General features: G+C 37.8%; 1 protein-coding gene across 1 annotated transcript; it reads left to right on the top strand.

The window, feature by feature from the left end:
• Positions 1–699: 699 nt before the first annotated feature.
• Positions 700–9,337, top strand: LOC108703994 (vomeronasal type-2 receptor 26). Its single transcript, XM_041579316.1, has 3 exons — positions 700–1,301; positions 7,250–7,373; positions 8,139–9,337. Exons 1-3 carry the CDS (start codon positions 1,278–1,280, stop codon positions 9,059–9,061), a joined length of 1,071 nt encoding a protein of 356 aa, XP_041435250.1. The 5' UTR covers positions 700–1,277; the 3' UTR covers positions 9,062–9,337.
• Positions 9,338–18,777: the final 9,440 nt, after the last annotated feature.

Raw genomic sequence — 18,777 nt, 5'->3', positions numbered from 1 at the left:
ACTTACTAGTGTATAGACTAATGTATAAACTTTGTTTTACTAGTGTATAGACTAATATAGACATGGTTTTTCTAGTGTATAGATTTTACTAGTGTGTAGATTTTGTTGTAATAGCACATACTTTGTTTTACTAGTGTGTAAACTTTGTTTTACTAGCACATACTTTGTTTTACTAGTGTATCGACTAAATTTTATTAGTGTATAGACTAGTATAGACTTGGTTTTTCTAGTGTATAGACTTCTCACAAAAGATTTCTTTAAAGGGGACATTTTACATAATGCTCATCTTTAGTTATGTTATTGTTCCTTTATTACAATATGCAGTGATGTAGAAAAAAATTGTTTGTAAAGCATTTTACCTTGTAAAAATGCCATTATATCAGAGCTGCACAGAGATGTTTACTCATCTGAGTCTATGCTGAAATGAGTGGGCGTGTCTCTTCTTTCTCCCACAGGAAATTGTTATCACACTGACTGACAGGCTGAACACACACACAGCAGGGAAAGCCCCTCCCAGGTTCCTGCCCATGTCTCTCACCAGCCTGCAAACATGCTGATTCTCCCTGTATCTAACCTTATACTGATCCTGCACAGTGTTATTTATGTTTAAAAAATTAAAACGCTTTGATTTATTTTCATATGTGCTGTACATGTGGGAGGACGGTAGCTGATTGTGTAGGTGGCGATTGGGGGAGGTGAATGGGGAATGCATCAGAGTGGTGATCGAGTTAGGTGGACGGGGAAGGCAGCAGGAATGCAATCGGGGGAAGGCAAAAGCAATAGTGTAGGAAAGTAATGTGGGGAAGTGAATGGGGAAAGCAGCGAGGAGGAGATAATGGAAAAAAGAAGGGGGAGGGCAGCGGGGAGCTGAACAGGGAAGCAGCAGTGCGGCAGTGGAGACAGCAGGAAAGCGATCAGATTAGATGAGCAAGGAACACAGCAGGGAGAGGCAGAGAGTAGGCAATCGAGAAGGCAGCAGAAATGCCATTGGGGAGGCGATCAGGGAAGAGAGTGGGGGAAACGGTCTTCAGTGGGGAGGTGAATGCAGAAGGCAGCAGGGAAGAGATTACAGAAAGCAGTCAGGAGAAGAACGTTGCCGATGAACAGGGGAGGCAAGCGTGTAGGCGATTAGGACACATGATGACGAGGCAGCCAGGGCAGGACTAAGAGGGACTAACGTAAGCAAAAAAGTACCTCCCACATCTGCCCGCCCAGTCCTGCCTAAGTGGATATGCTATTGCTTCTGCCTTTGGAACGGCCGTCGGCCACTGAGAGATATGGAGAGGAGCCTTGGACCGGAAGTATGTGAAAGGGGCAGGCTAAGTGCTGTTTTTTGGATTTTTGATATAAATTTGACCTGAAATGTGCAAAAATAAAAATGTATTCTACTATTTCATGTTCATTAGCATATTTTAGTGCACTCTGAAATTTTATGGTATATGTCCCCTTTAAAACGTCATTACTTTATTTCATCAAATCAAGTTCAAAAAGTGCTACATGTTCAAACTGCCAACATGTTTCGTAACCCGAATGGTCACGTCCTCAGGGCATGAGTGTGTCATATAAAATAGCCTAGCTTTATAGATCGTTATGTGTACATCCCCTTACAGTTCTTAAAGCTATACACTCCCAATTAAAAACAATTTATTTATATAAAATCATCATATTTAATCAATGTTTATTTCAATATTTATTTCATACCGATCTATACTATGAGTCCATTTTTCAATCAATTCTAAAATAAATTGTATTTATACTATATGATCAGTGTGACCTGTCTCATTCACCATAATGCAATGTATCTTCTTATATCCGCATATGTCGCAACTATTTCATTTTTTGGCTACAGGACAGTGTAATACCGATCTTAATGGTGATATTTGTGACAAGTCCACAATGGATCAGAAAAGGATGGAGAAAGCAAAGAAACTGTTTCAAACAGATACAAGTACTATGTTGCAGAAAGTTAACCCTGATATAGGAGGAACAGATGGTGAGATGGTGAATCTGTTTAAAAATTTTCAGGAATTGTCTCTGAAAGAACTAAAATTGTGGTGGGAAATTTCCACAATGGAAAAGTATTTGGAGGTTGAGAGAGTTCCAAGGGGCCTACGACTTAAGAAATTCCCAGCATTTGAATTACAAGACACAGAGTTAATGCATGAATGGTATCTTGCTTTGTTTGAGTGCTCCTTCAACTTAATGGGGATCCTAATAAGGGAGTATAAGAAAGAACAGCGCAGATTGTAGAATAAATAGAGGAGGTTAAAATACTTTTAAAAAAACTATGATATGCATCCAGAGTATAAACGAAGAGAAAAGAAGATCTTAAATGAAATAGAAAATGCTATAATCATGGAAAATAAACAAAGAAAATTTTTACGTGACAAAACTGATTATGAGAATAAAAGGATTTACTCGAGGGGTATGAAACTAAACACTGAGAGAGGCAGGTGAGAAAAAATTAGACCAATCTTAAAACAGAAAAAATGGGGAAAGTCCTCTTAAAGAAGCTCGACCCCCATAAAGGAAATGGATACAGCTCATGGAGTGACTTTTTTATAGACCACAGACAGCGAAGCGGAGCTAGATCAAGAAGAAGAAGAGGAGGAACAACTACAGAAAAATCCAAAAGAGAAATTGAAGAATGCAAAGAATACAAAACATCAAGAAAGGGAAAGAGAGACAGAAGAAGGAAACGAAGGAGAAGTAAAGAACCAGGAGAAAAGAAATATGAGAAAAAGAAACACACAGATACAATGAAGGAAGAATTGAATTCTTTTGGACATAGACTGAATGATCATGATTTGGTTATAAATATTTCTTCTTATAGCCTATCACCAGTGGAGAAGAGTTTATTGAATAAGGGACTGAATTTTTGTCCATCCAATCATTTTTCGTTATTTGATACCACTGATAACACTGGACTGAAGAAGGTGAGACACGTATAGAAGAACATCTAGATGAGGAAGTTAAAAGAGAGGTGGTTGATACAGAATTAAAACCAAAATCAGTGTTCTATCCAGTTGGACAGAGTGGTCCTTTTCTAGATAGATTTTATAATTTAGTATGTGAAGACCTGAAAACACTATCGGAGAATAGGGATAAGAAAAACTTGAGTAAGAACAACTTAAAAGAGGAATTTCAGGCACTACAAACATTTAAGGAGAATCAGAGAATAGTGATAAGAAGATTGGATAAAGGAGGCTCAATAGTTGTCCTTGATAGAGAATACTATGAGAATGATATTGCATCACAGTTGAATGATGAGAAACAATATGGTACAATAATGAGTGATCCTACTAAAACATTCCAAACTAACTTACGAAAAATCTTAGAATATGGAAAAGCCATGGGGGTATTGAAGTTGACAGAATTTGAATATATGTGGTGTGAGAGACCTAGAATCCCCATTTTTAATACACTACCTAAAGTACATAAAAGTACATTGAACCCTAAAGGAAGGCCAATAATAGCTGGTAACGGTTCTCTGAATGAGAAATTGGGTGAGTACGTAGATAAATTGTTACAACCAATAGTCCATAGCCTACCCTCATATATAAAGGATAGTGGTGATGCAATAAATAAATTACAAGATGTGGGATGGGAAGATGATAATTTATGGGTCACACTAGATGTGACTGCATTGTACTCATCCATAGAGCACCATATAGGTTTGCAAGCATTAAAATTTTGGTTGGAATATCAAAGGCGATACTCTGTTGAACAGAGTGAATTTATTGTGGAATCAGTTGAGTATCTCTTAAACCATAATTATTTTGTTCATAATGGTTGTTTCTATCTCCAAAGCTGTGGATCATCAATGGGGGCGCGATTTGTGCCATCTTATGCAAACTTATTTATGGGGTGGATAGAGATGTTCCACATCTTTGGAGATGGATCAACCTGGAAAACAAATATAGTGAAATATTATCGCTTCATAGATGATCTGATAATGATCTGGAGAGGAAGTGAGGATCAATTAAGTGACTTTGTGCAGTATTGTAATGATAATAGATGCGGTATCAGCTTTACACATAATATCGGAAAAAGAAGTATAGAGTTTTTGGCTATAAAAATGTTCACATGACAATGGGAGGATACTAACAGATGTCTATAGGAAACCCATCAGCAGGAATTCATTACTATCAAGAAAAAGCTGTCATCCAGTGCCCCTCTTGGAGGGCATCCCGATTGGTCAGTTCCTCGGATTGAGGAGGATCTGTTCCACTTGGGATGCCTTCCAGGAGAGTGCTATGGAATTATGGGATAGACTAACTGCTAGAGGATATAGTACTATGTGTATAAAAAGATGAAAGAGCAGTTGGAAGCGAGAGAACTTTTGAAACAAGAAAGGAAAACAAAGATGAGAAGAAATAAGAGGAAACATCAATGTAGAATGAGAGAGGGTGAGAATAGAAAGATGAGGGAAGGAAAGAGAAATGTAGAAACAGAAAAAGAATGTAAGGAAAGAAAGACATCAGATATGTATTTTGTAACGGATTATAGTGTTGAAGCAGATCAAATTCAAAAAATTATACAGAAATATTGGAAACTTATTGATTTGGACCCATTGATGAATATTGGTAAACTATGGTTCTCATATAGGAGAGGAAAACAATAGCTAATTATGTGTCACCTAGTATGCTACCAGAGAAAGAAAGAGTAAATAAGTGGTTGAATTTTTATGGAACGTATAGATGTGGGGCGAAGATATGTAAAGCATGTAAATTTATGAATATATTTAAGTCCTTTAGGAGTACAACAACAGGAAAGGAGTATAAGTGTAGAACTTATGTGAATTGTAAAACAGTTAAAGTTATATACTTGGCCACTTGTATGTGTGGAAAACAAAATGTAGGGAGGACCTCTAGGAGAATGAAAGATAGAGTCCTTGAACATGTGGCATGTATAGGGAGAAAAGATACTTCCTCAGCAATAGCAGATCACATCTTGAGTCACCATGAAGGTAATGAAAAGTGTATCTCCATTCAGGGTGTTGAACATATAAAGCTGGGAAAGCGAAAGGGAGATATTGAGAAACTTCTCAACAAAAGAGAGACCTGGTGGATGTTTTTATTGGAGACTGAACAGCCAGCAGGTCTAAATAAAGATTGGGAAATTAAATATTTTGTGGATAACTAATTTGGTCCATAGAAAATTTAGCCAAAAAATGAAATAGTTGCGACATATGCGGATATAAGAAGATACGTTGCATTATGGTGAATGAGACAGGTCACACTGATCATATAGTATAAATACAATTTATTTTATAATTGATTGAAAAATGGACTCATAGTATAGATCAGTATGAAATAAATATTGAAATAAACATTGATTAAATATGATGATTTTATATAAATAAATTGTTTTTAATTGGGAGTGTATAGCTTTAAGAACTGTAAGGGGATGTACACATAACGATCTATAAAGCTAGGCTATTTTATATGACACATTCATGCCCTGAGGAAGTGACCATTGGGGTTACGAAACATGTTGGCAGTTTGAACATGTAGCACTTTTTGAACTTTGATTTGATGAAATAAAGTAATGACGTTTTAAAGAAATCTTTTGTGAGATTGCAGTGGATTCCGGGTAATGAGTACCGATTAGTTTTAATAGTGTATAGATTTTGTTTTACTAGTGTATAGACTTTGTTTTACTAGTGGTTAGATTTTGTTTTACTTGTGTATAGACTTTGTTTTACTTGTGTATAGACTTTGTTTTACTTGTGTATAGACTTTGTTTTACTAGCACATACTTTGTTTTACTAGTGTATAAACTTTCTTTTAAAAGTGTATAGACTTAGTTTTACTAGTGTTTGGATTTAGTTTTACTAGTGTAGGGACTTAGTTTTACTAGTGTATAGATTTTGTTTTATTAGTGTTTGGACTTTGTTTTACTAGTGTATAGATTTTGTTTTACTAGTGTTTGGACTTTGTTTTACTAGCATTTACTTTGTTTTACCAGTGTATAAACTTTGTTTTAAAAGTGTATAGAATTAGTTTTACTAGTGTATAGACTTTGTTTTACTAGTGTTTGGACTGTGTTTTACTAGCAAATACTTTGTTTTACTAGTGTATAAACTTTGTTTTACTAGTGTTTTGACTTAGTTTTACTAGTGTATAGACTTAATTTTACTAGTGTATAGACTTAGTTTTACTAGTGTGTAGACTTAGTTTTACTAGTGTATAGATTTTGTTTTACTAGTGTATAGACTTACTTGTATATAGACTTTGTTTTACTAGTGTATAAATGTTGTTTTACTAGTGTATAGACTTAGTTTTACTAGTGTATAGACTTAGTTTTACTAGTGTATAGACTTAGTTTTACTAGTGTATAGACTTTGTTTTATAAAGTGTATAACACTATGCTAAATGGCAGTGGCATAACTAGAGTGTGCCGGGCCCCTCTTCAAAAAACCTTCAGAGGGGCCTCTCTCCAAACTCCTATCCCCATCCTCCCACCCATTTCCTGTCCCACCCTCTTCCCCCCAAGACTCCACCCATGCCCCATCCCAACTCCACACACAACCCACCCTGACTCCGCCCATGACCTGTCCTGACTTTGCCCATGGCACACCCAACTTCCCCTTCTTCAGCGGTAAGAGAGCAGCTGATGAGGAGGAGGTTTTCTAATTGGCTATAGAGGAAGCAAAGCCACAGTCCAGCCCCCCTGTATCTGCAGGGTCATCTACCTCTATAGTTACACCACTGCTAATTGGTGTGTGGAGGGGAAAATATAGGTATTTGCAATGATCATTTCCTTTGTATGAAACTATCAGCGAAATAAATCCTCCTTTAGAACCATATTTGATTTGGATTACTGAAACCAGGGTTGGACTTGGCCGGCGGGAAATCAGGAAAAACCCAGTAGTCCCTGGCCCTCCTGGGCCCTGCCAGTCCAGACCTGCAACAGCCACCTGAACCTTTGCACTCAACTTACTCCCAGGTGTACTCTGATATGCACCTGCAGGTACTTGCTAGCACAGAGAAATGGGGATTGTGGCTGCTGCAGGGGGCCCATGGAGGGGGGTTGGGGGAGAGGGCCCAGGGTAGGTCTTTGTGGGGTCCTTGAAGCCACAACTCCAGGGGGTGCAGACCCCCCAGTCTAATGCAGATTAAAAATGTACAGAGTTGTAATTATAATACAATATGCACTGGGGAGTGGAGGGGGTATACAATAAAAATGATGCCATTTGGATGGGGGAGATGTATTTTCCTATGTTATCTCTCTTAAATATTTCCAGACTCTGAAATCTCAGTGTTCTGCCAACTGCCCTCCTGGCTACAGAAAAGTCCCACAGAATGGAGCGCCGTCCTGCTGCTATGACTGTGTCTCATGCTCAGAGGGGGAGGTCTCCAATTTAACTGGTAACTGTGTAAATTCCAATGACTGTTACTTGATGAATTGTGATTTTAATATTACAAGCAAGATTTTTTTAAAGTAATAAATACATTTCATTTGTTACACGTAAACAAAAGATCAAGACATCCATAAACTTTTCTTGAAAAACACAAAACCTCTGTTTCTTACTTGACTGGAATGCCAACTTGATTTTGTCTATATTCCTCCACTTCTCTAATTCTGTGTCACCCATTTAATCAGTTAATCATTTGGCTCCACTTTAAGTCCTTAGTTAAAATCATTAACATAATGTGTGTGCAGTAGTGTAGAAGAAGCTTTTGGAAATGTGAATAGGCCAAATGCTCCTCTTAGCTTGTTCTAGCTTCATACAATGACTATGCAGCATATTTTGAAAGGGGTATATGGCAACCAGCGTCAAGACGGGTCCACTGGGGCTACTACTTCATTGCCCCCCACCACAAAGCTTCCTCCGGCCCCGTGCCTGAGCCGCAACCTCCCTCCAGCCCCCATCTGTACCTTTTTACTGCTTTTCTGCTTATTCATTGATAAATACACTTTTAATATCCCTAAAAAAAATTCTGTAGTGAACTCTAAGCTCACATTTTTAATCTCAAATAAATCTGCCCTCAAGTTTAAATTACTTGTTGGCAACTGAATAATATTAAAAATTAGAGGTGCCTAATATGATAATACAGCTTGGCTATAGTCATAATTTTTATGTTTTAATTTTCTGTTTTTACATTCCTGTTAAACATTTGTCTTTTTTCCAGATTTGGAGAACTGTGTAATATGTCCGGACTATAAATGGCCAAACCATGGGAAGACATTGTGTCTTGAGAAACCACATGAGTTTCTCTCATATGAAGGAGACCCCCTAACTCTAATCTTTAATGTCATCACTTTGGTTCTTTTTTTAATATCACTGAGTATGTTGGGAATTTTTATTTCATTTCGAGACACTCCGGTAGTGAAAGCCAATAATCGTAATCTGAGCTTCCTCCTCCTTGTCTCCATCAAGCTGAGCTTTCTCTCTGTGTTTCTGTTCCTTGGCCGTCCTGTAGATATAACCTGCATGCTCCGGCAAACCTCTTTTGGAATCACCTTCTCCACATCTGTCTCTTGTATCCTGGCCAAGACTATAATGGTTTGTGTTGCTTTCAAAGCCTCCAAGCCAGGGAGCTCCTGGAGAAAATGGATGGGGCCCAAAGTGGCAAATTATATTGCTTTTGTTTGTTCAGTCATCCAAATAGTAATTAGTGTTATCTGGTTGGTCATTTCTCCCCCATTTGCAGAAGAAAACATACATTCTGAACCTGGAATAATAATCATTCAGTGCAATGAGGGCTCAGTAGTTGCTTTCTATATTGTCCTCTCCTACATGGGATTGTTGGCATCTGTGAGTTTCATTGTAGCTTTCTTGGCTCGGACATTACCGGACAGTTTTAATGAGGCCAAGTACATCACTTTCAGCATGTTGCTCTTCTGCAGTGTTTGGATCACAATGATCCCGGCCTATCTGAGCACCAAAGGCAAATACATGGTGGCAGTGGAGATATTTGCCATAATCTCTTCAAGCTGTGGGCTTCTCTTCTGTATATTTCTACCCAAATGTTATATTATTTTACTAAAACCAGAAATAAACACAAAGCAATATTTACTGGGAAATAAACAGAAAATCACAGAAAGTCTTTGATATATTGCATACATATTTACCAACTATAATACACTGCATACATACAGTAATATATATATATATGTTGCATTATTATAATATGTAGGTATATATATTATTTCTTACTATAAATATATGATTTCAACCAATACTGATATTTCATTGCTTTTCTATTAAACAATAAAGCTTTTATGTCTAATATGCAAAGATGTGTGCTCGCTTTAAAGAAGGTCTTAAAGTCTAATTCAATGCACCCTTTCATTGCCTGACATTTTCTGTCTCAGTCACCTGCGTCACAAATATATAGAATTTTGTTTGTTGAACATTTATGAGAAAAACATGAAAGAAGACACACATCTCTTGTTTTTATTTTATTTCTTGAGCAGCAAATATCTACTTATTTAGTGCAAAAGTTTCCCCCTGTGTCAGCCATCCATATCAGACAGGATGTCCAGAACCCACTTATATTTTATAGATATTGGATTGTTTAAAAAGGAAGTGTCTAAAATGGCTTCTCAAGTACACCTTTTCCCTTTTTAATGGAAGTCTCATTTTCAGAGAAGTATTTTTAATTTTTGATAAGATAAAATTTAAGGAATATATATTTGCAATTAAGAAGACGTGTTACTGAAGGACTTACTGACAGCATGTCTAACGCACGATAAAGAGAAGGATATTACATATATCCTATATATGTATGTAAATATACATATATATATATATATATATTCTCTTGTATTGGTTAGTAACAGCACTCACGCTATGTTCTCTTCGTATATGTGGTGCAAGTCCCGTTGAGGTTTTCCGGTTTTCCTTCGTTATATAATATACAAAAATGGACAGTACTCACGAATTGTATGCAAAAAGGTTATATTAAAGTGAAAAAAGCATATACATCACCATATGTGTACACATTTTGTAGCGACATTTCGAGCCAATTTAGGCTCTTTCTCAAGACATGTGAACAATGGTTTTTAAAATCCAATTAGTCTATACAGGTTTTTAAAGTCCATCAAAGGAAGTGACCTACTGATTCTTTCCATATGCCTCGTACAGGGCTGTCACCACACCTGCTGTATAGAACAATTAAATAGACATTTGTAACATGTATATAATAACTAATCGTACATTTTCCTATAAACACAATAAAATATCCATCTTTCATAAAAATAGATACAGGTTATAATCTTTATTCAATCCCTTTGGATGTAGCGAATTTAGTTTTTTTTATCCACCACACCTCCCTTTGTTTAAGTTTCAGCTCACGATCCCCACCTCTTTTTAGTGGGTGGTAGATCTATGTTGAGAAATATGTGACTTCACCTTCTGTATTGTCTCTCCAACATAGATCTTTCCACAAGGGCACACTATGGCGTATATCGCATATTGTGAGATACATGTATAGTATCCCCTCATGTGATATACCTCCCCCGTACCCAGGTGTTCAAATGACTTCCCCTTTATCACAAAACAACATTGTTTACAATTAAGGCATGGATACATGGATACATGCCACAATTCCTGACTCCGAGGCCCGTGTTCCTCAATCTGACAATGTTGGAGAGACAATACAGAAGGTGAAGTCACGTATTTCTAAACATAGATCTACCATTAATACAGGGAATATGACATTACCACTCTCCAAACATTTTAAAGAGAAAGGGCATACAGCAGAACAGCTGAGATTCACGATACTGGAGACAGTGCCCCTACTAAAAACAGGTGGGGATCGTGAGCTGAAACTTAAACAAAGGGAGGTGTGGTGGATAAAAAAAACTAAATTCGCTACATCCAAAGGGATTGAATAAAGATTATAACCTGTATCTATTTTTATGAAAGATGGATATTTTATTGTGTTTATAGGAAAATGTACAATTTGTTATTATATACATGTTACAAATGTCTATTTAATTGTTCTATACAGCAGGTGTGGTGACAGCCCTGTACGAGGCATATGGAAAGAATCAGTAGGTCACTTCCTTTGATTTACTTTAAAAACCTGTATATACGTGATATAATACTTCATTTATTCAACTTATCCAGCACTTCTGTGCTCCTCCTTCCTTTCCTATTTTTTTCATTTGGTTGGTCGTTGGGGAAGAGCACAGCATTGCTGGAAATGTTGGATGTTTTTTTCAATAAATCACTTATTTGCACTAATTCCCGAATGAGTGCGGTCAGTTTTTTGGTTTTGATTTACTTTTTACCTTCACCTGGAACAGCTAACCTTTACAGTAAAGGTCATTGGAATTGCAGTGAAAGTAATAGAAGAGATGAGCGAGGCCAGAGTGTTGCCCCATAAGTCTTTATCTAAAGCTGTGCAGAACTATGGTATGTTCCCTTTCTATCGCTGAGATGAGGCATCAATCTCTCTACTATAGCTAATCCAGACCTTATTCTTTGCATTATACCAAATAACATTTAGCAAGCATACTCAAAGTACCTATATAACTTGATCACAACTCATTATCCCAATTTCCCACTCAGCTGCAGTAGCTGTTTCTCAAACTACAATTTCGATCAATTTGCAAACTGTCACCGTTCCAAAGATATGTTTCAGTATCACTTTAAAAAGATTAACAAAGGTCCGGTGCCAGATGGTATTCATCCCAGGGTACTTAGCGAGCTTAGCTCTGTGATTACCAAACCTCTTTACTTAATTTTTCAGGATTCATTGAGATCTGGCATAGTGCCGAGAGACTGGCGAATTGCTAATGGGGTGCCTTAATTCAAAAAAGATCCCGTTCTCAGCCTCAAAACTATAGGCCAGTTAGTCTGACGTCAGTGGTAGGAAAGCTTTTCGAAGGATTAATAAAGGATAAGATACTGGACTTCATAGCAAATCATAATACTATGAGTTTGTGCCAGCATGGTTTTATGCATAATAGATCTTGCCAGACTAACTTCATTTTTTTTATGAGAAGTTAAGTAGAGACCTCGATTCTGGGATGGCAGTGGATGTGATTTACTTAGACTTTGTTAAAGCATTTGATACAGTGCCACACAAAAGGTTACATAGTTACATAGTTACATAGTTAAATTGGGTTGAAAAAAGACAAAGTCCATCAAGTTCAACCCCCTCCAAATGAAAACCCAGCATCCAAGGTTGGTTACTGGTTAAATTAAGGAATGTTGGCCTAGAACATAGTATTTGTACCTGGATAGAGAACTGGCTAAAAGATAGACTACAAAGAGTGGTGGTAAATGGAACATTTTCTAATTGGACCAGTGTTGTTAGTGGAGTACCGCAGGGCTCTGTACTAGGCTTCTTGAGGAAGTGACCAGTTTTGAGTCACGAAACGCGTCAAGCCATGCTCTCACCCTGCCTGCAATTTACATTTGTGTGCTATATGTTTTTATGCCACAATTTTTGAATAAAGTTTGACTTTTTATTATCCTGGCCTATGGATTCCCTGTCTACGGCAGTCGATGTGCCTTTTCGCTGTGTTTTTTCTCTGTACTAGGTCCCTTGCTTTTCAACTTGTTTATTAATGACCTGGAGGTGGCCATTGAAAGTACTGTTACTATTTTTGCAGATGAGACTAAATTTTGCAGAACTATAGGTTCCATGCAGAATGCTGCCACTTTGCACAGTGATTTGTCTAAGTTGGAAAACTGGGCAGCAAACTGGAAAATGAGGTTCAATGTTGATAAATGCAGGTTATGCACTTTGGCAAAAATAATATAAATGCAAGTTATACACTAAATGGCAGTGTGTTGGGAGTTTACTTAAAGGATCTTGGGTTTTTTGTAGATAACAAGTTGTCTAATTCTGTGCAGTGTCATTCTGTGGCTACTAAAGCAAATAAAGTTCTGTCTTGCATAAAAAAGGGCATTAACTCAAGGGATGAAAACATAATTATGTCTCTTTATAGGTCCCTGGTGAGACCTCATCTGGAGTATGGGGGCAGTTTTGGACTCCAGTCCTTAAGAGGGATATTAATGAGCTGGAGAGAGTGCAGAGACTAAGTGCAACTAAACTGGTTAGAGGGAGGGAAGAGTTAAATTATGAGGGGAGACTGTCAAGGTTGGGGTTGTTTTCTCTGGAAAGGGGACATGATTACACTTTACAAGTACATTAGAGGACATTATAAATAGCAGGGGACCTTTTTACCCATAAAGTGGATTACCATACCAGAGGCCATCCCTTTAGACTAGAATAAAATAACTTTCATTTGAAGCAACCTAGGGGGTCCTTCACAGTCAGGACAGTGAGGTTGGGGAATACACTGCCGGGTGATGTTGTGATGCTGATTCAGTTAATACCTTTAAGAATGGCTTGGAAGATTTTTTGGACAGACATAATATCAAAGGCTTTTGTGATACTAAGCTCTATAGTTAGTATAGATATGGGTATATAGAATTTAATTAAAAGTAGAGATGTGTGTGTGTATAGATGCTGGGTTTTCATTTGGAGGGGTTGAACTTGATGGACTTTGTCTTTTTTCAACCCAATTTAACTATGTAACTATGATAAGGCACATTTATTGTTCACCTTATTTGATATTTTAGGCAAAATAGAGCATTTTTAAGGCAGTATCATCATTTTTTAGTTTAATGCTATATGACTTGTGGTATGGTGAGTCAAAGTTCCATATATATCTGCCTTCTCATTAGTCATTGCCTATCCACGATTAAATGTATACTAAACCCTGCTGCACTGCACTACTCAACCAAAAGTGACTCAGCTGTTGCAGAACTGAGAAATATTCCAAACTTAAAGAACTTTTTTACAAATATGAAGACCTCTCAAAGAAAGAAACCAAACTATGATGAGAACTAGCTACATTTGACAAATATTTGTCTTTGAATATGATCCCGAGGGGTCTCAGAATCTAAAAATTTGCGACATAACACATTTATGTCCAAAGGGAACATAGTCCTTACTGGCTGTTCCTTAAAAACAATGGAACTTATAGCTGAGAAAAAAATGTGTTTACAATAAAGTTAAAAAGGAACTTTAACCAGTCCATAACAAACTAAATGGATTTTACCCTGGCCACTGGATTTTCTCTAGGCATGATTAATGAATATTATGTAACATGTTATTTCTGATTTTTGACCGATATATATTATTTAATTTCATGTCATGATGAGTTGTATTTCTCTTTTCTCTTGTTTTCTTGTGCCTTTTTTCATGTTTTTGTATATTTATAAAGTTTTGTGTTATTGTTTTTGTTATAAAGTTTTGGTTATTTTGATTTGTCTTCACCATTTCATAACACTAAGATGGTGCCCGATCCTCTTGTTGGAGGCAGGCTCACATTTATGATGTAATATCCTTGGCTACTGCCCTTGGGAGACTAGAGTCCCTATTGTGATTGGTATTTGTAATCCGAGTGCTCCTTGGTGTCTTTTCCTTTAAATATGCTGTCATAACAAAAAGTTCAGCCTGTTGTTCAGTGTCGTGTAAGGCTATGTCCATGTGTACTAAATAAACTACAATCTTTTCATACCTCTGTTTGGAAGATTGATTTTTGAGTGCCTGCTCTACTACAATATGAGTTTGATCCACTCCCTTAGCTGAAGGTTCAGGGAGGTGCACCTGGACCTTTTCCAACACTCATTTGTTGTACTGATGTAGTGACCCATATGGTTATGTTCCCCTATGGTCTGAAAATCTCCAAATGGTTGGAAATCCCCTACTGTGGCCAGTTAAATGTTGGATATAAATTGGACCTTGGAGGGGCAGTGAGTCCTTTGTCCCGTGTACAGTGAGCCCTTGCATATTCCAGATTTGCCAGAAGGTGTCACTGTGCAAGAAGTATAAAAAGCTGAGCTGCCATGTGCACAAGTTCAGTTTTACTTTCTATTCACTTCAGGATGGAGTGATTTGTTCATCTGGGGTTCTTGCAGCAAAAGACCCCAGGCTATGGAGAGAAACCACATAGGTGGTGATCATTTGGAGTTTGGAGGTAGCAGAGAGAGTAAAGGAACTTCCTGGTAATGGATTCCTGTGAAAGATGTGTTCGCACTCTGGACTGTTGGAGCTGGGACTGATGATTGACTACTTCTATGAGACTCTGGATACTTGCACCAGTTGAGGCTCTTAGGTCTGGTCCTAGTTCCTATGCTATATGTTCAGGTGTTCTCCCTGTCTATAGTTTTCTCCTCCCTGTTCTCCACCCACCTTGTTTCCCTCATGTGTTTCCCATTCCTCATCACCATCCCTTTATAAACCCAGCCCTGAGCCTTGCTCAGGGCTGAGTCATTGTGTGTTCCTGTATGACCTGCATTCCTTGTTTCTGTATTCCTTGTTCCTGAATTCCTTCTTTCAGTGATCTTGTTCCAGCATTCCTTGCCCTCCTGGATTTCCTGGTAATGACCTTGTTTTTTTATTTTTGACTGTTCCTGTTATCTTCTGTTGCCATTAAACCTGCAATATCACTGTCATCTTCAACTGTTTATGGGTATCCCCCTGGGATTCCACCATACCCACTTCTCAGTGTGTGGCTAACTCCAGTTACAGTGGCTCCCCACTGTGAGCATTACAGAATGACTCAGCCAAACTGTACAAAGCCTAATGGAAAGCCCTCTGTGCCCAATGCTCTTGGTTCCGTTGTTGAACTGCAACTCCCTTGGGATGGGCAGGATGAGGCCGAAGGTCATGTTACCACTGTTACTCTGACAACTGAGATGCTTATCATCATCATCATCATCATCATCATTTATTTATATAGCGCTGTCAAGATACGCAGTGCTTTACTGCAGTTATAGCAAACAGGGAATAAATGGTGGCTAACAGACAAGGATTACAGAGTACAATGGGGTTTACAAACTAAAAGGTTAGGGTACAATTGAGACATTAGGATTATATAAACACTGTCATTTTTGATACAGCAATGATTAATTAAGGTACAACGAATAGGCCTCTTTATCTCTACTCTTCTCCATCGCCCAGAGGAACATGAGGGGAAGCAGGACTACATTCAGTCTGCATGAGATCAGTAGGCATGAACACTTAAACATAAGAATCCGTTCTTAGCAAAATAAAACTTAAAACCTTGTTTTCTATGGAGAAAGGCCACAGTCAAAGTTTATTAAACAGCATCTGTAATTACTCCATTAACATTCACTGCTTAAATTAGCAGTAATAACCAAGCCCATTCTGAAAATGGTGAAAAAAAACATGAAATGCATTGAAGTCAATGGGCATCAAAATTATTTTGATGCACGTCAATTTTGACGCAAACGACAAATCTTATATGCGCAACTATTTTGTCCAAATGCATTAAAGTCAATGGGCATCCATTGCGACAATATTTTTGCACGCGACTATTCTGATGTGACAATTTTTGCTGCAGTTTCGCGAGTTTAGTTGCTGGTGGTGAAACGCAGAAATTCTCTGCAAATTCATGCCTGCCGAATTTATTCGCCCATCACTAGGTAGGACCAATCTATTTCTCTTTATAATATATATATAGAAAACAGTAGTACTGTACTTCTAGGACTTTTTCTTGTTTCTAGGACTTTTTTCCTGTTTCGCTTCACTGAAAAATTTGCTAATTTACCACGAAATTCACGAAATGGTGAAAAATTTACAAAATGCATTGAAGTCAATAGGCGTCAAAATTATTTTGATGCACTTCAATTTTGACGCCAGGCAACAATTTTTATATGCGCAACTATTCTGATGTACGCCCAATTTTTTTTGATGCTCCAGATTTTTAGCCGGTGAATTTTTGCCGCAGTTTTGTGAATTTATTCACCAGTGGCAAAATGCAGAAATTCACCTCAAATTTATTTGCCCATCACTACTTAAAAAGTTGAAATATTTTTTATTGTGCCATGCCAAAAAATCAACACTCAAAGTACAAATGTACCTAATATACATTGTCAACTCCTCACATCACAAACTGCTCTCCTCCAATGACATCATAGGCCATATTTATTGAATAAAGTTTATACCATAAATAAATATAGCCAATGAATACAAAATAAACATGAAAACTACTGCAAAGAATACTAACTCAATGTTCCCAATGATGTCCCAACTTCAATATAGAGATGGATAATTTCTTATATCATATAGATGGCCACAGTGCCATACTACCTGGCCATTAAGAAACAAATATAGGGACCTATAGATGTAATGGCCCCTATAACTTCATTCCCGAGCATTACCTCATTTCATTGTTGCTGTGTTAAAGCCCCTTTAACCATTTTGTACTTATTTTGCATACACAGTTCATTAGACTGTAGGTTGGTGACCATTTCCTGCCTCATTATAACATAGTGCTTGGCAGGGGGAGGTCCTTCCTCTTTGGCCTAATCTGAGTGGATGTCCATTGGGCCTGGAGTTAAGAAGGTCCCACAAGTGTTAGTCCCTAAAGGACAACCCCTTTAGGTAAGTCAGGGTACAGGGACCCCCTGAATGAGGTTAGCTAGCACAGGATAGCAACTGTTATAGCACCCTCTAGAGTGAGTGAGTCAGTAAATATTAATTAGTAAGAGCAGCTTTAAGCTCCACCAGGCTCTGCTTGTCAGTAGTGAAGGCACCACAGTGCTGACAAAGTGCATTTTTTGGGTGTAGTTCAGCCCCTACAATGCGGCAGTTCACCCCCCCAGAATTCCAGCATCATTGCAGGCAACCACTAGATAACATCTGCTACATTGTATGGCACAGGCCTTTATAGGAATTGTTCAGTATAAAATAAAAACTGGGTAAATAGCCAAAAATCTAATTGATAAAGACTGGAGTGACCGGAGTGTAACATAATAGCCAGAACACTACTTCCTGCTTTTCAGCTCTCTTGCTTTCCACTGAGATGAGAGGGGGGACATAACTGTTGCTTTTGAATCTGAGCTGAATGCTGAGGATCAATTACAAACTCACTGAACAGATATGTCCCATGTGGACCTCCTTATAGTCACTGACTAACTCAGAGTTAGAGAGCTGAAAAGCAGGAAGTGGTGTTCTGGCTATTATGTTACACATCCAGTCACTCCAGCCTTTATACATTACATTTTTGCCTAACTAACTATATTAGATACATTATTTATTTTGCACAGCCTATTTACCCCATTTTTATTTTTATACTGAACTATTCCTTTAATATGGACACGGTTTGGGGCAAGTTATGCTTTAGTTATGCGATGTTCTCTTTCTACCCAGTATATATGGACATGGAGCAGACACTTTCTTTTGGTTAATGTCTTCCCCATGTTCCACTTCCTCATGTCCTGTTATGTTTCAATCCTGAGCATATAAAGCTCTTGATGGTACAAGAAGGAGGAGCTTACAAATGTCCTAATAAAGTCTTTTTATTTTAATAAATATTTTTGGCTACTGCTTTACTAGTGGATGGTCTTGTCCTACTGTGGGGAATGACTCTTTAGGAAGTAGCAGCGGCAGCTCCATTCACACAGACAAGAGAAGGTACATCGGGTTTTCAGCTGAAATTTATATGTGATTTTTATTCCACATGTCAGCTTCCACATAAACATAAAAGTTCATAATCTTTTAGGAGGCAGAAAACAAAATAGTTCCAGCTGTGCTGTTAAAGAAAAATGTCCTTTACCCAAAGAACCCACAGCCCCACTTGGGCAATATAAATCCAGCAAACAAAATAAACTGTTAACTCACAGTCCTTTGTAGATTCCCTGTGCTTTTCTCCTGGAAGCTGCTCACTCCCAAGCACTTTAGGGAAGTAGGTGGTAGCCAGTCCTTGCTCCCAGAGAACTTGTCTCCTTGTGTAAAACGTGTCCAGCAATACAGTCCTTATGCTCAACAACAC

Source organism: Xenopus laevis, chromosome 1S, assembly GCF_017654675.1.
Source record: "Xenopus laevis strain J_2021 chromosome 1S, Xenopus_laevis_v10.1, whole genome shotgun sequence".
NCBI classification, from domain to species: domain Eukaryota; kingdom Metazoa; phylum Chordata; class Amphibia; order Anura; family Pipidae; genus Xenopus; species Xenopus laevis.
This window is presented reverse-complemented; position numbering and strand designations above follow the sequence as displayed.

Coding starts and splice junctions, on each gene's coding strand:
- LOC108703994 (XM_041579316.1), top strand. CDS start 1,278: ATGGAGAGGAGCCTTGGACCGGAA. Junction 1,302..7,249: donor AGAGGAGCCTTGGACCGGAA/GTATGTGAAAGG, acceptor AAATATTTCCAG/ACTCTGAAATCTCAGTGTTC. Junction 7,374..8,138: donor GGAGGTCTCCAATTTAACTG/GTAACTGTGTAA, acceptor TCTTTTTTCCAG/ATTTGGAGAACTGTGTAATA.